A 19,119-nucleotide genomic window follows, 5' to 3' on the forward strand; every position below is an offset into this window, starting at 1 on the left:
CTATGCTAACAGTCCAAAATCTTAGCCAAAAACACAGTAATCGCTGATCATACATTCAAATTCCACCATGGCAGATGGTGAAATTAGGATTTAATAAATACTTGGAATGATTTGGAGGAGTCAGTGTTGGACTAGGTTGGACAAAGTTAAAAAATCACTTAAGCATATTACTAAATCACTCAACACCAGGTCCTACGGGTTTATTTGGAAGCACTAGGTTTTGGAGTGCTGCTCCTTCAGCAGGCTTCACCACCTGATAAAAAAGCAGCGCTTCGAAAGCTAGTGCTTCCAAATGAACCTGTTGGAATTTAACCTGGTGTTGTGTGATTTTTAAGTTGGAATAAAAAAACTTGCCTAATGATTGTCATGAAACTATCTGGGTCACTGATGTCTTTCAGAGAAGGATATCTGCTGGCCTACATGTGCTCCAGAACAACAGCAATGTGGTTGACTCATAACTGCCCTCTGAGCAATTTGTGATGGGCAATAAATATTGGCTCAGCTGGTAACCCCCAATCCATGAACAAATTTAAAAGAACTTCAAGCATGGACTAATTGGCATAAGAGTTTCTAGAACTGCATTATAATTTTTATAACAGATACTAACAAGGTTGCTAAGATACCTGCAAAGGGTCAGAAGACTTACAGTTCCGAATTAAATCATCCTGTAAAGGACATCATCTCGAATGAGATACCTATATGGAACTCTTCTTTAGAGTTGATGTCTGTCATTGTTTGTAGATTACTCCAAACTCAAATTTAATGACCTTCCAGATGCTGCATCTCCAATTTTGCCACTTAACGAAAAAGAATTGTAAGAAATCAGTTTGATTGGAACAAGTTGATTCAAAATATCTGTACGGAGCTAATAAAAAAATTAAAAGTGAGGTTGAGTGAAGGGCAGAAGTGATTAAATGGTCATACGTGCAGAAGGAGTTGAACAAATTTCCACTTGAATCCATGCCTGGACAGTCTCAAAGGACAACAACAGCATTAACTTATTGAAATGTCTGAGATTTCTCACAGTACAGATATCAAACAAAAGTTGACATGGAGCCAAAAAAGATATGTTCGGATGGATGACCGTAACTTTGGTCAGAGGTAAGTTTTGAGAAATATTTGGATGAAAGTGAATAGTTAAACCACGTATTGTTTCAATTATATTTCCGTCATTATCTCAATCTAAAATAAGTAAAACATGTTTTGAGATATATTTCCTGTCTAAATTTGACTGCTTGCCAAATAGTTCAATGCTAATGATTCACCAGAGAAACATTATTGTGTTCACAATCTTGAATCATGTGATTTTTAAGAAGGGGCGTGAATGCGTTTAAGAATCAGAATTTAAAGTTCAGAAAAGACAGAAGAAGAACAAGCTGTAAAATGGGAACTGCAAAAGAGCTGGGGGATCTTACCCATGAACTGACCTGCCCCATCTGCCTAGAGGTATTCACCGACCCGGTGTCTCTGGACTGTGAGCATCATTACTGCAGGTCCTGCATCTCCCAGAGCTGGGAGAAGGTGACAGGAGATGTTTCCTGCCCTGAGTGTCGGCAGGTCTTCAGTCAGAAGAACATCAGGCCAGCTCGGACCCTGAGCAGTGTTGTGGAGAAGTTCAGAAAGCTGAAGGCGAAGGTGACAGAGCGAGAGAACGGGTCTTACTGTGAGGAACATGAGAAGAAGCTGAAACTGTTCTGTGAAGAAGAGGAGGAAATAATCTGTGTGGACTGCTGGAGTTCAGAGCATGAAACACATGATGTGACTACTTTAAAAGAGGCGTCCCACAAATACAAGGTAGACAATCACTGTTCAAGTGGCACAGAGTAGGTAGTATGACTGTGAGAGTGAAGACATGTGAACAAGGGAGAGTTTGTTCACTGAATTAAGGGTGAGAGATGGTAAACGGGTCAGAAGAGGAGTTACAGCTGAGGTAAGGAGGAGGGAGGAAATATAACAAGGGAAATTTGGGGGGATAAAAGAGGAAAAAATAAGCATGAAGTGGAGGGGAGAGATAGGCGCGGAGAAAGAAGGAGAGGTGAGAAGGATGGGATCAGAGTTTCCAAGTTATTAAAAGGAACTAGTGGAGTAGATTAAATTTAAAACTGAGGTTTATAGGTTCTCATTTACCAAATGTGTTACAGGTTAAGGAGTAACAGTCAGTGTCAAGATCAGCAGTGACCTCATTGATTATCATCATATATATGTATATATGTGTGTGTGTGTATATATACATATATATATATATAATATATATTTATATAGTTTGGGTGTGAGGTTTTCAATATCTAGCCTCGCATGTAGGGTAACTCAGTGTCAAGTTATATATGAAGGAGGACCCAGTACAGGTATCAGCATTTTTATAGGCCATCCAAGGGGTTTAGCCTTGTACGTGAGATATGCCTGTGTTGAGCCTTGTATGTGGAGTACTCCCAGCTTTAGCTATGTAAATAGAATACTCCAGTGGTTAGCTGTTGGAATATTTGGCAAAAATGAGGACTTCAGATGCTGGAAATCAGAGTCTACATTAGAGTGGTGCTGGAAAAGCACAGCTGGTCAGGCAACATCCGAGGAACAGGATGCTGAAGGACTGAAGACAGGGAGAGTCCAGGATGGAGAGATAAATGCGAGGGGGGTGGGGATGGAGAGTCGGTAACAAAGAGTACAATAGGTGGATGGAGGTGGGGATGAAGGTGATAGGTCAGAGAAGAGGGTGGAGCCGATAGCTGGGAAGGAAGATTAGCAGGTAGGACCGGTTATGGTGCTGAGCTGGAAGGTTGGAACTGAGGTAAGGTGGGGGGAGGGGAAATGTGGAAACTGGTGAAGTCCACATTGATGCCCTGAGGTTGAAGTGTTCCGAGGCGGAAGATGAGGCTTCTTCCTCCAGGCGTCAGGTGGTGGGTGAATGACGGTGGAGGAGGCCCAGGACCTGCATGCCCTCAGCAGAGTGGGAGGCGGAGTTGAAATGTTGGGCCACAGGCAGTGGGGTTGATTGGTGCGGGTGTCCCAGAGATGTTCCCTAAAGCGCTATGCGAGAAGGCTTCCAGTTTCCTCAATGTAGAGGAAACTGCATCGGGAGCAATGGATACAATAAATGACATTGGTGGATATGCAGGTGAGACTTTGATAGATGTGAAAGGCTCCTTGGAGGCCTTGGATGGAGGTGAGGGAGGAGGTGTGGGCGCAGGTTTTGCAATTCCGGCGGTGGCAGGGGAAGGTGCCAGGTGGGGAGGGTGGGTTGTTGGTGGGCGTGGACCTGACCAGATAGTCATGGAGGGAACGGTCTTTGTGGAAAGGGGTAGGGAGGGAAATATATCCCTGGTAGTGAGGTCCATTTGCAAGTGGCGGAAATGCCGGCGGATGATGCAGTTAATGCAAAGGTTGATAGGGTGGAAGGTGAGGACCAGGGGGGCTCTGTCCTTGTTATGGTTGGAGGGGTGGGGTTTGAGGGCGGAGGTGCGGAATGTGGATGAGATGCGTTGGAGGGCATCTTCAACCATGTGGGAAGGGAAATTGCGGTCTCGAAAGGAGACCATCTGGTGTGTTCTGTGGTGGAATTGGTCTTCCTGGGAGCAGATACGGCGGAGATGGAGGAATTGGGAATATGGGCTGGCATTTTTGCAGGAGGTAGGGTGGGAAGAGGTGTAATCCAGGTAGCTGTGGGAGTCAGTGGGTTTGTAAAAAATGTCAGTGTCAAGTTGGCCGTCATTGATGGAGATGGAGAGGTCCAGGAAGGGGGGGAAGGTGTCAGAGATGGTCCAGGTGAATTTAAGGTTGGGGTGGAATGTTTTGGTGAAGTTGATGAACTGTTCAATCTCCTCACGGGAGCACGAGGTGGCACAGATGCAGTCATCAATGTAGCAGAGGAAGAGGTGGGGAGTGGTGCAGGTGTAACAACGGAAGATGGACTGTTGTGCGTAGCCACCATAATGGAGAATTTCAGAATCCAGCTAGGTATGGATTGTTTTCTTTCTGTAAACATATTCCAATATTTAAGTATATACATTTGACTTTCTAATGTCAAGCCATACATATTGGGCATTCTACTGTCTAGCTTGAATGCGAAGTACCGCAGTCTCTGCCTATGTAAATCAGATTCAGAGATGCCGGTGTTGGACTGGGGTGTACAAAGTTAAAAATTGCACAACACCAGGTTATAGTCCAACAGATTTAATTGGAAGCACACTAGCTTTCGGAGCAACGCTCCCCTGATGAAGGAGCGTCGCTCCGAAAGCTAGTGTGCTTCCAATTAAACCTGTTGGACTATAACCTGGTGTTGTGTGATTTTTAACGATGTAAATCAGGTGTTTCTTTGCCTGGTTATGAGTCAATGAGCATATATGAGATAACCCCCATGTGTATAGAGGAACTTGTACAGAGGAACCTCGATTATTCGAACGAGATGGGTGGATATTGATTATTCGGTTAATTGATTCAATGCCTTTCCTCTGGGGCTCAGAGCTTTCTGTTAAGTCCGCTTCCTGTTCAGGAGACGAGGCAGCAGCACACCGCGTGCGAGCCCCCAACCCCAACCCCGTCCAACACCATCCCTCCCATCCGACCTCCGCCCACTCCCAACCTTGTCGAAAATTGCCCGCCCCCAACCGCGTCCAACACCACCCCTGCCCGCCCGAATCTCCGTCAAACAGTGCCCCCATCCCGCCCCCCCATGTGCCCTCGTCCAACACTGCACCTCCCAACCCCATTCAACACCGCCCCCCCCCACCTGCCTCCCCGCCATGCGCCGCTCCCCCCCCCTCCCCTCCCCCCCACCACCCTGTGCACCCCCGCCCCCTCTCCGGACTGGACACCAACAACAAGACTGCTGCTGCTGCTGCTGCCTTTTGGTGGGTGAGTCTCCAAATAGTACACACGCACAACTTTTTATTGAAACCTTTTGACAGGTTCCACCTTTGCCTTGTACAGGACAATGTTGGAGAGATTTTCTGTGGAAGTAGGGTTTAGGGTACACCCCTGTGTAGAACTCCTGGGAAAGTGTGGGGAGACAGAGAGAGGGTGGGAGGTCAGTCCCTTGGAGATGGTGCCTAGGCTCCCATTGATGTCCAGGATTGTTCTTGGCAGCATTTCAATAAGAGTTCACTTTTAATCACTGTGAACAAAAACTGATCAGTGTTGGAAACATGTCTTTGATGTAATGTTTCTAACAGGACCTTGACATCTCCTTCAGATAATCCAATTTTCGGATAATTGATGTTTGGATAATTGAGGTTCCTCTGTATCTGGTTATGACTATAGCCATATACATGTATATGTGCTATTGAAATAATCTAAGGTTCTTCCGAAGGAAATTTTTTAGATCCCAACTCAAAGGTATTTCAGTGACCGTCACATTATTGACTTATCTGATAACATCTGTTTATTTCATGAATCACACTCAGTCTGATTCGTTCATATTACTAAAATGCACTAAATGTTTCAGGAAGCATTCCAAGCATGTTTGGATTTGTTGGATTGGGAAATTAAGGACATGATTGAAAACAAAGAGAAGCAAGAGGCAAAAATGGAAGAACTAAAGGTAAAAATAAAACAATTCCAGTGTTCATTTTAAAAAGGTCATTCTCAAAGTATAGCCAGACTGCGATTTTTTTTGTCCCTCTGTAGTTGTTCTTGGAATGCTACTTCTACTTGAACTTGAAATCCAGGGCAATAAAAATGTTTGAAAAGATGAAATATTGGCCAAAACTTCAAAACAAAGATAAAAAATGTTGGAATTAATGAGTCTGGTAGGATCTGTGCAGACAGAACCAGATGTAATATTTTAGACCTTTGATCATTGGAATTTTAAAAAAAATAATTCACTAATTTGCCACTGATCCCTTGTCTGGATGCTCTGGTCTGGCAAGAGTGCCTGGAACCCATTCTCCAGACTTTGACCACCCAAGCATCTGACTGACTGTGTCTTAGCCTCTGGACTGATGATGCCGCTTTTTTCCCTTAGACTTTGAGACACAGCTATTTATAGACTATAGGCAAAATTAGCAAGGCATTATTTATTGCCCTTTCTTACAGACCCTGACAGTATATACATATTGCTAAGCTAATCCAGTTCATGAACTTCTTGCAAGTGTGCATATGCTTCCGGTATGCACAGTGCAGCCTGAAATATGGGTGTTATGCAACCCTGTTTTTAACCTCTCAGAGTACAGTGGAAACCATTCAGCCCATAGTGGCTCTTTGAAAGAGCCACATGCTCAGTCCTATTCCTCTGCTCATCGAAGCAGTTCCCCCTGTCCTGGAGACAGTGAATTTCAGATCATAACAAGGCGAGAACCCTTTGCACTGCCTTCTTCTGAATGTTCACTGGGACTGGTGTTTTCTCTGCTTCAGGCACAAGCAGACCAGCTGATGGACACAATTCAAAAAGAGTTTGAAAAGATGCACAACTTCCTGAATGAACAAGAAGAGATCATGAGAACAAAACTGAGACAAGAAGAGGACAATATGTTAAAGAGATTGGAGGAATACATTGGAGCACTTAATGATGGAGTCTCGATCAATGAGCAGCTCATCTCAGAGTTACAAGCACGATTAAAAATAACTGAGGCAGCAGAGTTTCTCAAGGTAGTAACTAAAGTGAAAGAAAGAGTGTGCTTCGTTGTGGAGTTATGCTTGTCTTGATATTAATTCCTGTTCTGTTTATTTTCTCTTTATTTAGGATGTTAAGGGCTTTCTCACCAGGTACGTTCCCTCTCAGTTTGTGCACTTACCCTTTGCTTTTGTTGCTTTTGCTGCTCATGCAGATCAAACTCTTTTCCCCAGATGCGAAAACCGAGCCAAGCTACCAGAGGAAACTGATGTTGAAATGACCATGGAGATCTTCGGTGAGCCCTTCCAGTTTTTCAGAGTGTGGAAGGGAATGAGGAGAATGATTGAGCCAGGTAAGAGTCAGAGTAGCCTCTTGCAGCATCCCCTTCACTTTGCTCAGCTGTTGATGAGCAAGGGGGTGGAATAGTCACCCTTCCATTCAATTCAGCAGCAGTGATAATTGGGTGGCCTCTGTGATGAGTGGCAGGAATGAGGGGGCTATCTGATGCCTCGTGTGGCAAGTTTGAAAATCTGCTGCACATACTTTGCGTCATGTAGCAACTCTTTTCACAGTTTGCAGGAAAAGTGCTCATGTGGTGAACTAATTAGATTAGATTAGATTACTTACGGTGTGGAAACAGGCCCTTCGGCCCAACAAGTCCACACCGACCCTCCGAAGAGCAACCCACCCAGACCCATTCCCCTACATTTACCCCTTCACCCAACACTACGGGCAATTTAGCCTGGCCAATTCACCTAACCTGCACATCTTTGGACTGTGGGAGGAAACCGGAGCACCCGGAGGAAACCCACACAGACACGGAGAGAATGTGCAAACTCCACACAGACATTTGCCCGAGGTGGGAATTGAATAAATATCAAAGTACTGAAGTAAAAATCCTAGTCTAATGATGACCACGTTACTATTGTTGACTGTTGTAAAAACCCATCTGGTTCACTGATACGCTTTGCAGAAGGAAATCTGCCATCCTTATCTTGGCTGGCCTACATGTAACTCCAGACCCACAGCAATGTTTCAGATTTCCTGCACCTGCAGTTCTTTGTTTTATTCTAGTGAATATCCTTGGGTCTGTACTATCTGCCTGATGCGTCAACCTGGCCAGAAAGAAGAAAATTAGGTTGTTAGGTGTGTTTTTGTTTAGACATGTTTTTTGTCTCTATGGTAGCACTGGTGCCTATGTTAGAACCTTGGGAAATCTACAGGACGTTTAAGACCCATGAATTTGTCTCCTCAAATTGATGGGGCTCATGAATCTCTGTGCATTAAATTAGACTTTACCGTATCGATGAGGAGACAGCATTGAAAATCACACTTCTTCAAATTATGATGTTTAGAGCAAGGCAGAAAATATAGCACCGTTAATGGATTGGAAAACAGCAGCAGTAATGGGTCAGCACTGTTTCAATATTGCCCTGCTGTTAGACTTGGATTAAACTTTATGCACAAGTCTAGAGAGTGGGACCTACACCCAGGACTTCTGAACTCAGTGTGGCAATGCTTAGCCAGGTTTGACACCCAAGCTTTTGCACATAATATACGTGGGAGAGGGTGTTCATGGTGTATGAGTGCACATATTGAATTGGGTTAGCTTTATTGTCACATGTACAGTAAAAAGTTTACAAGTCGCCACTGATGGCACCATCTTTGGTACATAGTACCAAGGTGCAGATTCTTCAAGACAAGTTGTGAGGGGAAAAAAAAAATTGGAAAAATAAATAAATAAACTGCCCAGCATTACAGATCATAAGTTAGACAATAGAGAAATAAAAAGCTCAGAACAACAGTCCTTGCAACCCTGCTCACGCTGGCATTTAGCCTCCTGTCCACACCAACCTTGACTCCTGACTGCAATCGGCTTCACTTCGAGGCTGGAGGTCCACACTGAGGCCATGCCCAACTGAACAACTGCCAAACAGGTTGGGAGACTACCACACCGGCTGAAAGACCAACATGCTGAAGGGACAGAATGTTCTTTCTCAAAAGCGAGGGATCTATCAACTGAACATGGCTGATGGTTCGAAGAAATGCCTTGCTATTCAGCCTTAATGTGAATCGCTGCAGGTGAGAAGATCCAGTTGAAATGCGTTGGAACTTGCCTATCACTAGACAGGTCTCGGTGCATCCTAAAATATCCTTCAAAAACAAGGGGTGATGTGAGAGATCTGAGAGATTATTTGGCCCTGTGGGCTAAGTGGAATTATTAACACCTTTCCAACCTCTCAATTGCGACTTGATGGAAATTGGACCGTTCACTCTTCAATCCCATTCAACCATGTCTTCTCAAACAAAAAACAAACTTTTTGGAAAAACTCAGCATCTCTGGAGAGAAAGAGTTATTTCAGGACCAGTGGCACTACTTCAGAATGATTATAGCTAGAAAATGGTTGGTATTTATGCTGAAGATGGGGTGGATGGAGGGAGGGAGAGGAGTAAATGTTATGTACCAAAGGAGCTCAGGAAGGGAGAGAAAAATAGCTGGACAGACAAAAGAATGGGTAAAGGACAGCCTGAGAGAAGCACTAGCTGCTCAATGGGGGCCACTAATGGCTAACAATGTGTTAGTGGGTTACGTGATGACAGGTCTTGGTATGAAGGGGTTGGGGCAACGACATGGGAGAAGATGCTCAGACTCTAAAATTATCGTATGCAATACTGACTCCAGAAGGCTGTCGAGTTCCCAAGTGGAAAATGAGTTGCTGTGATTCCATTCTACATTGAGCTTCGCTGGAGCACTGTAGCAAGACTGAGACAGAGACATTAGCCAGGTAGCACAGTGGCAAGCAAAGGGAAGCCAGAAGTCAAGTATTCTGCATTTTGTGTCCTCAGTCATACCTTCTAAATGCCAACAATGTTCACTTGGTAGTTCTCTATTGCTGGTGCTGTTTTCAGTGCACTAATATTACTTTCAGCCTTGTCCTTTTAAACCTGAGAAGTCTCGTGATTTGGAAAACTGCTAGCCTTGGAACTGTTCAAAATGGTTGAATATAACAGACTGGGCTCTGAGTCTGGAAAGACAGAGGTCACACTGATCCTAACTGTATTGGAACGGGCAGCACGGTGGCACAGTGGTTAGCACTGCTGCCTCAGAGCGCCAGAGACTGAGGTTCAATTCCCACCTCAGGTAACTGTCTGTGTGGAGTTTGTACATTCTCCTGTGTCTGCGTGGGTTTGCTCCGGTTTCCTCCCATTGTCCAAAGATGTGCAGGTCAGGTGAATTGGCCATACTAAATTGCCCGTAGTGTTAGGTGAAGGGGAATGGGTCTGGGTGGGTTGCTCTTTGGAGGGTCGGTGTGGACATGTTCGGCTGAAGGGCCTGTTTCCACACTGTAAGTAATCTAATCTAGCTATTTTAAATAAATGGAGCTGAGGGAATGTGGAGAAGTGCCTCACATACTTATCCCTGAGATCTCCTTGTTCCTGGGCTGAGGAAACTGCTGAGTAGCCCCCACCGTCTATATGCATATCCCAAATCAGACATGTTTCTCTTATATAATGGCTTCCCATTTGGGTTGTCTTCCAGTCCCAGAGTCTCTCACCCTGGACCCAAATACAGCAAATGATCAACTCATCATTTCTGAGGACCTGAGGAGTGTGGAGCACAGCAACGCAGAGCGAGAAGAGGAAGATCTTCCTGATACACCGGAACGATTTGATGAATACCTGTATGTTTTGAGCTCACAAGGTTTCACATCAGGGATTCACTACTGGGAGGTAGATCTTAGAAACAAGATCCAGTGGGTTGTAGGTGTCTGTGGAGAGTCTTCCAGGAGGAAGGGAGCCTTCCTACCTTTAACTACGGAAGGATACTGGGTTATGAGTTTGTTTAATGAGAATGATTATCGAGCGTCAACTGTAGAAAGTACCACTATTTCTGTTGAAGTGAAGCCTTGGAAGCTGGGTGTTTACTTGGACTATGAAGGAGGAGAGTTGGTATTTTACAATGCTGATAACATGTCTCACCTGTACACTTTCAGTGACACATTCGTCGAGAAACTCTTTCCCATCTTCAGTCCCTGTAATAACCTAACTGGTAAAAATGGGGAATCACTCACACTGCTCACTGGTTAACCAATCTCTGTTTGACTCCCGTCTGTGTATAGAGGAACAAACTTGGGGTCGCTAGAGATAGAACAAAGACAGAGTTGCATCGGTTGCCCCGTTCTACTCTTTCAAAATAAAACTTTAATCAGGCGGGGCCCCATAACAAAGTCAGAATCAAATAGTCAATGGAAGCATTCAGAACTGGAATGGAAACTTATCAAAATGTTGCTTTTCGAGTTGATGATGCACCCCAGCCACTGCGGTGCCCACTGATCTTGAAAGATCTCTCTTGTACCAGTGGACACTGCGTGCTGAATCTTGATGGACACCCCAGCACAGACATACCCACGGAAGAAGAGCAGAGAGTTGGGCACTAACAACGTTTCCATGAGCCTCTGCCTGGACCTGTTGACGTCCACCTCGGCCAGGTCTTTAGTGCTTTGATGCAACTGATTGGCTGTCTTGGCAGTTACCCATTCTACACTCCGTCCAATCAATGTTCCGTCTCATTGACTTCAGCAGCACTGAACATCTGGAGCTGAATTTTAAGTTGAGGTTGGGACCAGATTGAAGGTGGGTTGGACTCACAGATTAGATTAGTTTATCTACAGCGTGAAAACCGGCCCTTCGGGCCAACAAGTCCACACCACCCCTCTGAAGAGTAACCTACCCAAACCCATTCTCCTACCCTATATTTACCCCTAACTAACACACCTAACACTGTGGGCAATTTAGCCTGGCCAGTTCACCTGACCCACACATCTTTGGATTGTGGGAGGAAACCGGAGCACCCGAAGGAAACCCACGCAAACACGGGGAGAATATGTAAACTCCACACAGACAGGCGGGAATTGAACCAAGGTCCATGGTGCTGTGAGGCAGCAGTGCTAACCACTGAGCCACCGTGCCGCCCAAATGTGGCACAATGTGGTGGCACCACAATCCTGATCAGGAGGCATTTCCAAAGAGGCCGGGTCAAAGATCAGGGTTAGAAGGGCAGTTGCCAAGTTGCAGGTAGTCAGCCATCTGCAAGCTGATGTACTTCAGGGCCAATTAAGACTCCGTCCCCGACACCAACAGAGAACTCAATTTGGCACTGTGAGGAGCTCACTGGAACAGTGTAGATCAGGGTGAGATGTTGTTAGAGGGGAGGGGTGGTGGTGGGAGAAGGGATGCTCCTCCAGGGTCACATTCTGACCTTCTCCCTCCCAGTCTCTACCTTCAGACCAGCTACTCACAGAGCTCAGCTGGTGGGTCTGTCAATCCGAGGTTTGGAGGTCCTCCCATTGGTCCTTTAGTGTCCACGGTCAACCTGTCATCCCTGATTGGATGGTGACCCTGTACGCTAGCTTATAGCGGGCTCCTCATTTTAAAACAGCAGTTGGTAACGTCGACAACAAATCATACGCCTCAATGGAAAGTCAGCTTGACTATGTCTTGTAAATGACAACCAAAGCGATTCTGGCTGTTTTACATTCCCACCATTCACCCCCACCTTTCTTTCTGTCTCTCTACCTTGCTATATTTGTCCATCTAGCTGTCTATACATCTCACTGTGTCTGTTCATTTGCCTGTTTGTAGTGTTTATAATTTCCAACATCATTCTCTTGTATTCTGCAATAGCAATAACAGACACTTAGTCACCAATAGTGACAGGCACATACCACATCAATATATGTGAGCTGCAGACAACATGCCTGCCAAGAGGCACACAGTTTGCTACAAGTATCACTTCCCCTTTTACTGTTTTACAGAGTTTCATGACATTTACCATTAAGCTATAGTCGAAAAGTCTCTGCTTTATATTCAGCTGATTTATGATATACCAGTTGTCACAGCAAGAGATTCAGAAGGCAAATGCAATGTTATAATGATTTCAAGAGGACTGGAATATTAAAATGGGAATCTTTTACTACTGTTGCCTGAGATACTGGTCAGGCCACATCTAGAAGGTTGCACACAATATTGATCTTTTTATTTAAGAAAAGACCTAATTGTGTTAAAATCAGTTCAAAGGACGTGCACTTGGCAGACTCCTGGGATGAGGGTGTTATCCTTTGTGGAAAGGTCAAACAGATTGGACTGTATTTACTGAAGTTTAAAAATGTGGGTATGTAGAAAATAGGTGCAGGAGCCAGCCATTCGGCCCTTCAAGCCTGCACCACCATTCAATATGAACATGGCCGATCACGCAATCTCAGTATCTCATTACCGCTTTCTCCCCATGCCCCTTGATCTCTTTAGCCACAAGGGCCATGTCCAGCTCCCTCTTGAATATATTTAATGAACTGGCCCCAACAGCTTCCTGTGGGAGAAAATAGCACGGGTTCACAACTCTCTGAGTGACAAAATTCTTCCTCACCTTAGTTCTGAATGACTTACCCCTTATTCTTATACTGTGACCCCCCCAGTTCTGGATTTTCCAAACATTGGGAATATTCTTCCCTCATGTAGCCTGTCCAGACCCATCAGGATTTTATATGTTTCTTGAGATTCCTCTCCCCCTGCCATTCTTCAAAATGCTAATAAGTACAAGCCCAATTGATCCATTTTTTTGTTCATATGTCAGTCCTGCCATCCTAGAATCAGTCTGGAAGAGCTGATCTTATTGAAGCATGCGTTTGCCTGAGGGAACTCAAAAGAATGACTGCTGAAAGGAGGCTTTCCCCTATGGGACGTATAGAACCAGGAGACGTTTTAAAAATGAGGAATTTCCAATTGAAGACAGTGAATAAGAAGAATTTTCTTCTCCTTAGTGATTTGCAGACCTGTGTAACTTTCCCAGAGAACGTTAGATGCAAGGCCATTGAATATTTTTAAGGCTGAGTTAGATAGATTCTTGGTTAACAAAAGGAGTCAAATGATTTTGGGAAAAAGCATAAAAATGAGGTTGAAGCCACAACCAGAGGGCCATAATCTTATTGATTTTTGGACCAGACTGGAGGGGGGCTACTCCTAAATCATATTTTCATGCTTTCATACTTTAAAGGTTTAAATTGTAAAGACAAGTTTGTCTAAACCAATCTTTTAATCATGCGTGAGTGATCTAATTGATGTTTAAAATAATGCAAGAATAAAAGAATACTATAATTTTCTGATGGGAAAACTAATAATTGCATTAGGATTTAAAATTAAAGCTGGATTATGCATGGGCAGGATTAAACAAGCCTTCTTCACACAAAAAGTGATAGGAATGGGAAATGCTTTCTTTCAAAAGGCTGTGGATATTGGGTACAATTTCAAACTTTCAACATTGAAATATACAGATTTTTGCAGGGTGAGAATGGGTTAGGCTTAGGATTCTTTGGGAAAATGGAGTCGAGATGCAGATTGGCTATATTCTGAATGAATGATACAATGGGCTCTAGGGGTTAAATAGCCATCTTCTGTCCGTATTGTCACTGTGATATCAGACTCTGTGTCCAAGGCAGAGTTTCAACAATGTCTTAGCCAGTGAGTGTATGCTACTTATTGCAGATAGGAACCAGTAAGAATCTAGTTCAATTGCTGAGTTCATTTCAATTGTGCTGGAGGGGCTAGTAAAGGAGCTACATTTGGTTTCATTGCCAGTGAGTGAAAGGGATTGGGTGGCTGGAGACCAACCAGAGGTCTAACTCCCGATCGCTCGCTGGTGAGGGAGCCTAGCCTTTTTGCAGTCAAAGCACTGGAAAGCAACACAAGGAACTGTACACCAGTCAAGGGACAGCATTGCAGAAGCAGATTTGTGGACTTGATAAAAAGAAACAACATAAAAAGAAGATATTAGAGTAACTTTCATGACCTCAGGTTGTTGCAAAGAAGCACTTCACAGGCAAGGAGAATGTTTGAAGTATAGTTGCTGCTCCGAAGTTACACAACAGACAATTTGCATACATCAAACTACACATACATCAATAATAGTGTACAATATTATAAAATAAAGGACAAACTGGTTGGGCTGAATGGCCTGTCTTGTGTTGTATGTTATATGCGATTCAAAATAATATATATTATAATTTAAGATATCTATAATATATTTCTAGTTTAAACATTGCTAAAAAAAACCACAAAGTTCGAGTATGTCAAATCAGGCTGTGCTTGTAAAATTCAGAACATAATATTCATCACTAGATGTGATTCTGTATTGGAAAACATTTACTAAATAATCCTGACTATTATAAAACTTACACGATAAGCCAATTTAACATTCTTAGTTAGGCTGGCAGTGTGTTTCATTTGTGCGTCTTAGAAACTATGTATGTTCACACAAAGACTCTGTTCTGTCTAGGTAAATGGAGTTTGTGCATACATTGCAACATTTTCATTCAGGAGACTTCCAATAGCAAACATGCAATTCTATCATTCAATATGGTGACTCCCAATCCTTACTGCATTCCCTATAGCATCTCCTCACCCAATCTGAGTCTTCCTGTCTGGCCTGAGGTTAATCAGCAAACTGTGATTGCTAACAGATCCAAACACATCTCCATGCCAGCCGCAATCTAACCAGTCAGCACCCTATTCTCATGCTATAAAAATTGGTGTTTCCTTTCAAAGTTTGTTTTCTTTGGTCCCAGTCCTGATGGGTACAAGATGAAAAGCTTCAACTTTGTATTTCTTTTCAGCAATGTGAAAGTTCGCTATTACTGATCCACTGTATATATTGTAATCTTATATGTATTGTGTATCCCCTTTACTAAACTTCAGAAGATATTGATGAAAATGGACTTGATGACTATTTTGTTTTCATAACTCAAAAATATTTTAGTGTCAGTTAGCTGGAATCATTGAAATTGACTAAATTCTGATATTGACATAATAATTGAGTCTGCCTGCATGACTTTCAACCTTTGCAGAGGAAAGATTATTCAGAAACTTTATGCATACAGGGTACACTTTTAATGCAGTATATCATTTTTGTCCCCAGGCATATAACCCTCTGCCTATGTAATGAAACGAAACAAAAATTGTTCACAAATATTAACTCCCATGAGATCTATACTTTGACATAGTTTCAATTTTGCAATGAAATGCAGAGGCTTGAGGAAGTCAGAGTCTGATCGAATGTATGTTTATCAATCCAAGACCTTCCTCCTAATTGTGAAGGGAAATCACAAAGAAATCCTTGCCAACAGCTATTCATTTCCTTTGTTTTTATTCCCTGTGATTTACTGTTCCTCATGTGCAGAAGTAACAGGACAATACCAGCTGATCTTTTAAGCCTACCTCACATGAATGGCTCGGGCAACACTGGCCACGTACCCACACATTTCTGTTTTCCAACCGCCCGGAGCCATGACATTTCCTCAGGGACAGGGGAGATGCCAGAGGAGAGAGAGAGAGAGAGAGAGGGAGAGAGAGAGAGAAAAGACAATTAAGTTGGAAATAAAACTCTAAATAAATCCTCTCTGACTCCTCCAGGAATCACAGTCAATTCATGACACAGACCGAGCATCATGTATGACTGCACTTATCATATATAAGTTATAACCTCTGAACCTGTCAAGAATAGGTCTCCTCTTCAAGACACTGGTCCATTAAAGAGTAATGTGTGTATTTCCTGCCAGCTGGGGACTTGTGGCCTCCTTGTAGCAAAAATCATACAAGCATTGATTTAAACTGATTTACACTCTCCTCCCAGTTTTTACCAATCTGTTGAATAGTTTGCTTCTATATAATTTCATGGGATGTATGCATTGCTGACAAGGCTAGAATTTATTGCTCATCCCTAACTACACTTGAGAAAGGGCTAGTGAGCCACCTTCTTGAACCCACTGCAGCCCATTAATTTTTATTCCGTGCTGGCTGGGACAGCATTATGGCTGCCCCTAGTTGCCCTTGAGAAGGTGCTGATGAGTTGCCCTCTTGAACCACTGCAGTTCATATATGGTGCTGATTTATCAGCAGTGCTTTAGGAAAGGAGTTCCAGAATTTTGAACCAGCAGTAGTGAAGGAGCAACTATATAGTTTTGAGTCAGGATGGTGTGTGGCTTAGAGGGCAATTGATATTATTTTTAGAAAAATAATTCACAGGGTTGAGAGTCAACCATTTGGCTGTTGGTCAGGAGTCACACATAGGCCAAAACAGGTAAGGATGGCAGTTTCCTTCCCTAAACGCCTTTAGTCAACAAGCTGGGTGGTTTTCCTCCTGACAAGCAACAATAACTTCCTGGTCATCAATAGACTTTTAATTCTAGATTTTTTTTAGGTTCAAACTCCATCCTGTTTTGTGGAAGGAATCAAAACCAGGTCCCCAGAGCATGAGTCAGGTCTCCAGATTATTAGTCTAGCGACAACACCACTAGGGCATCCCCTCTCCCATGTTCATATAGGTCTGCTTCTAGGTGGTAGAGGTCGCAATAGGGAGAGTGCTATAGAGGTACACCACTTCCACTCTGTCACATACACTTCCTCTTTGTTAGGGATGTCAAGGGCAAATCCACCTCAGACAGGAATTTACACACTGTATAATGCACATTCAGAATCAAATACTGTGAATATTGGAAATTTGAAAAAAAAACAAAATGCTGAAGAGACTCAGCAGCTCTGACAGCATATCTAGAGAGAGGTACAGCACTAATGGAGTTCCAAAGAGAGTCATATTTGGAAGTAGCAGAAATGTTGGCGGATGATGCCCCTCCATCTGTAACAAGGACAAAACCCCCTGGTCCTCACTTTCGATGCTACCAACCTTCGCATTAACCGCACCATCTGCCGACATTTCCACCACCTCCAAATGGACCCCATCACCAGGGATATATTTCCCTCCCCACCCCTTTCCGCTTTCCACAAAGACCGTTTCCTCCGTGACTACCTGGTCAGGTCCACATCCCGCAACAACCGGCCCGTCTGTCCTGGCACCGTCCCCTGCCACCGCAGGAATTGTAAAGTCTGTGCCCACACCTCCTCTCTCACCTCCATCCAAGGTCAAAAGGAGACTTCCACCTGCATCAATGTTTCACCTGCACATCCACCAATGTCATTTATTGTATCCGTTGCTCCCGATGCGGTCTCCTCTACATTGGGGAGACTGGACACCTCCTAGCAGAGCACTTTAGGGAACATCTCCGGGACACTCGTACCAATCAACCCCACTGCCCTGTGGCCCAACATTTCAACTCCCACTCCCACTCTGCCGAGGACATGCAGGTCCTGGGTCTCCTCCACCGCCGCTCCCTCACCACCTGACGCCTGGAGGAAGAACGCCTCATCTTCCCCCTCAGAACACTTCAACCCCAGGGCATCAATGTGGACTTCACCAGTTTCCTCATTTCCCCTCCACCCACCTTACCCCAGTGCCAACCTTCCAGCTCAGCACTGTCCCCATGACCTGTCCTACTTGCCAATCTCCATTCCCACCTATCCACTCCACCCTACCCCTGACCTATCACCTCCATCCCCACCCCCATTCACTTATTGTACTCTTTGCTACTTTCTCCTCAGTCCCACCCCCAACCCCCTGTTTATCTGTCCACCGTGGAGGCTTCCTGCCTCTATCCCTGATGAAGGCCTTTTGCTAGAGTGATTTTAGAGAGCAGTTAAGAGCCAAACTACCCATAGATAGTCACCTGAGGCTGGAATTGAACCCAGCTCCTGGTGTGGTGAGGCAGCAGTGCTAACTACCGAGCCATTATGCCATCCTAGTGAGTCGAGTTTTAAGGGAAGCTGTACAAACACAGCAGAGATAAAGCAAGGGGCTAAATGGTTGCAGGCATACATGGGATGTGGGCATTGCTAGCATTTATTGCTCATCCCCAACTGCTCCATGATCTCAATATCTTGCTAGAGTGATTTTAGAGAGAAGTTAAGAGCGAAACACATTGCCATGGATCTGGAGTCACAGGTGAGGAAGATATTTGTGAACTGGATGGGTTTCTGTTTACAACAATCAATAATGATTACATGGACGCCATTAGGTCAACTTTCTTTTAATTCCTGATTTTTCAGACTGAATTAATAACTTGACCATCTGCCATTGTTGAATTTGAACCTGTGATTGCAGAAAATTAGCCTAGAGATCTAGAATACTAGCTCAGTGATATTACTTTTATGCTGCTGCCTGCTCCAGTTGCCATGCTGTAAAATCACAGCAAGAATGTAAACTATTAATTGAATTCTCTAAGCTTCCCTCCTTCCATAACTCCAGCCTTTCTGAGTCTGGATCCACAGACAGCCCACAGACAGTCCTGTCTGAGGACCAGACCATTCTGAGACTCATTGGCCTAAGGGTCTGCTATCAGAAAAGGGAATATCAGACAGAGACTCGAGGCTGAATATTGGACCCTGTGACTCTTGTTTGAAGTGACTACTTTGCAGTTCACCTCTCCAGCACTGACTCCCCTCACTCTAACCTCTGTAGGATCTGGAATGTGAAGCTAGACAGTTGTCCTTTTACGATGTGGTCATGTCTCATCTATGTACTTTCATTCATATTTTCACTGACAGACTATTTCTAATTTTCTAACCACAACCAACCAACAGTGAGAAAACTTCAGAGTCACAGTCACTCCTGCAGGTTAAAGGTCAGAAACACA

The 19,119-nt window shown here is 44.0% G+C and overlaps 1 protein-coding gene across 1 annotated transcript; it reads left to right on the top strand.

Annotated features, from left to right (window-relative positions):
- The first annotated feature begins 1,383 nt into the window (after window positions 1–1,383).
- LOC122541367 (E3 ubiquitin-protein ligase TRIM39-like) lies at window positions 1,384–15,372 on the top strand. The gene is made up of 6 exons (XM_043678072.2): window positions 1,384–1,794; window positions 5,438–5,533; window positions 6,346–6,579; window positions 6,674–6,696; window positions 6,778–6,896; window positions 10,086–15,372. Exons 1-6 carry the CDS (start codon window positions 1,384–1,386, stop codon window positions 10,631–10,633), a joined length of 1,431 nt encoding a protein of 476 aa, XP_043534007.1. The 3' UTR covers window positions 10,634–15,372.
- Window positions 15,373–19,119: the final 3,747 nt, after the last annotated feature.

The sequence above is a fragment of the Chiloscyllium plagiosum genome, unplaced genomic scaffold (assembly GCF_037043375.1).
Source record: "Chiloscyllium plagiosum isolate Xiang-an unplaced genomic scaffold, Cpla_swu_hap1 HiC_scaffold_35, whole genome shotgun sequence".
Classification (NCBI taxonomy): domain Eukaryota; kingdom Metazoa; phylum Chordata; class Chondrichthyes; order Orectolobiformes; family Hemiscylliidae; genus Chiloscyllium; species Chiloscyllium plagiosum.

Bases quoted from the DNA above. Each gene is read 5' to 3' on its own strand.
- LOC122541367 (XM_043678072.2), top strand. From the start codon at position 1,384: ATGGGAACTGCAAAAGAGCTGGGGGATCTTACCCATGAACTGACCTGC. The intron at 1,795-5,437 runs GTAGACAATCAC...TAAATGTTTCAG, and splicing joins AGGCGTCCCACAAATACAAG to GAAGCATTCCAAGCATGTTT. The intron at 6,697-6,777 runs GTACGTTCCCTC...TCTTTTCCCCAG, and splicing joins GTTAAGGGCTTTCTCACCAG to ATGCGAAAACCGAGCCAAGC.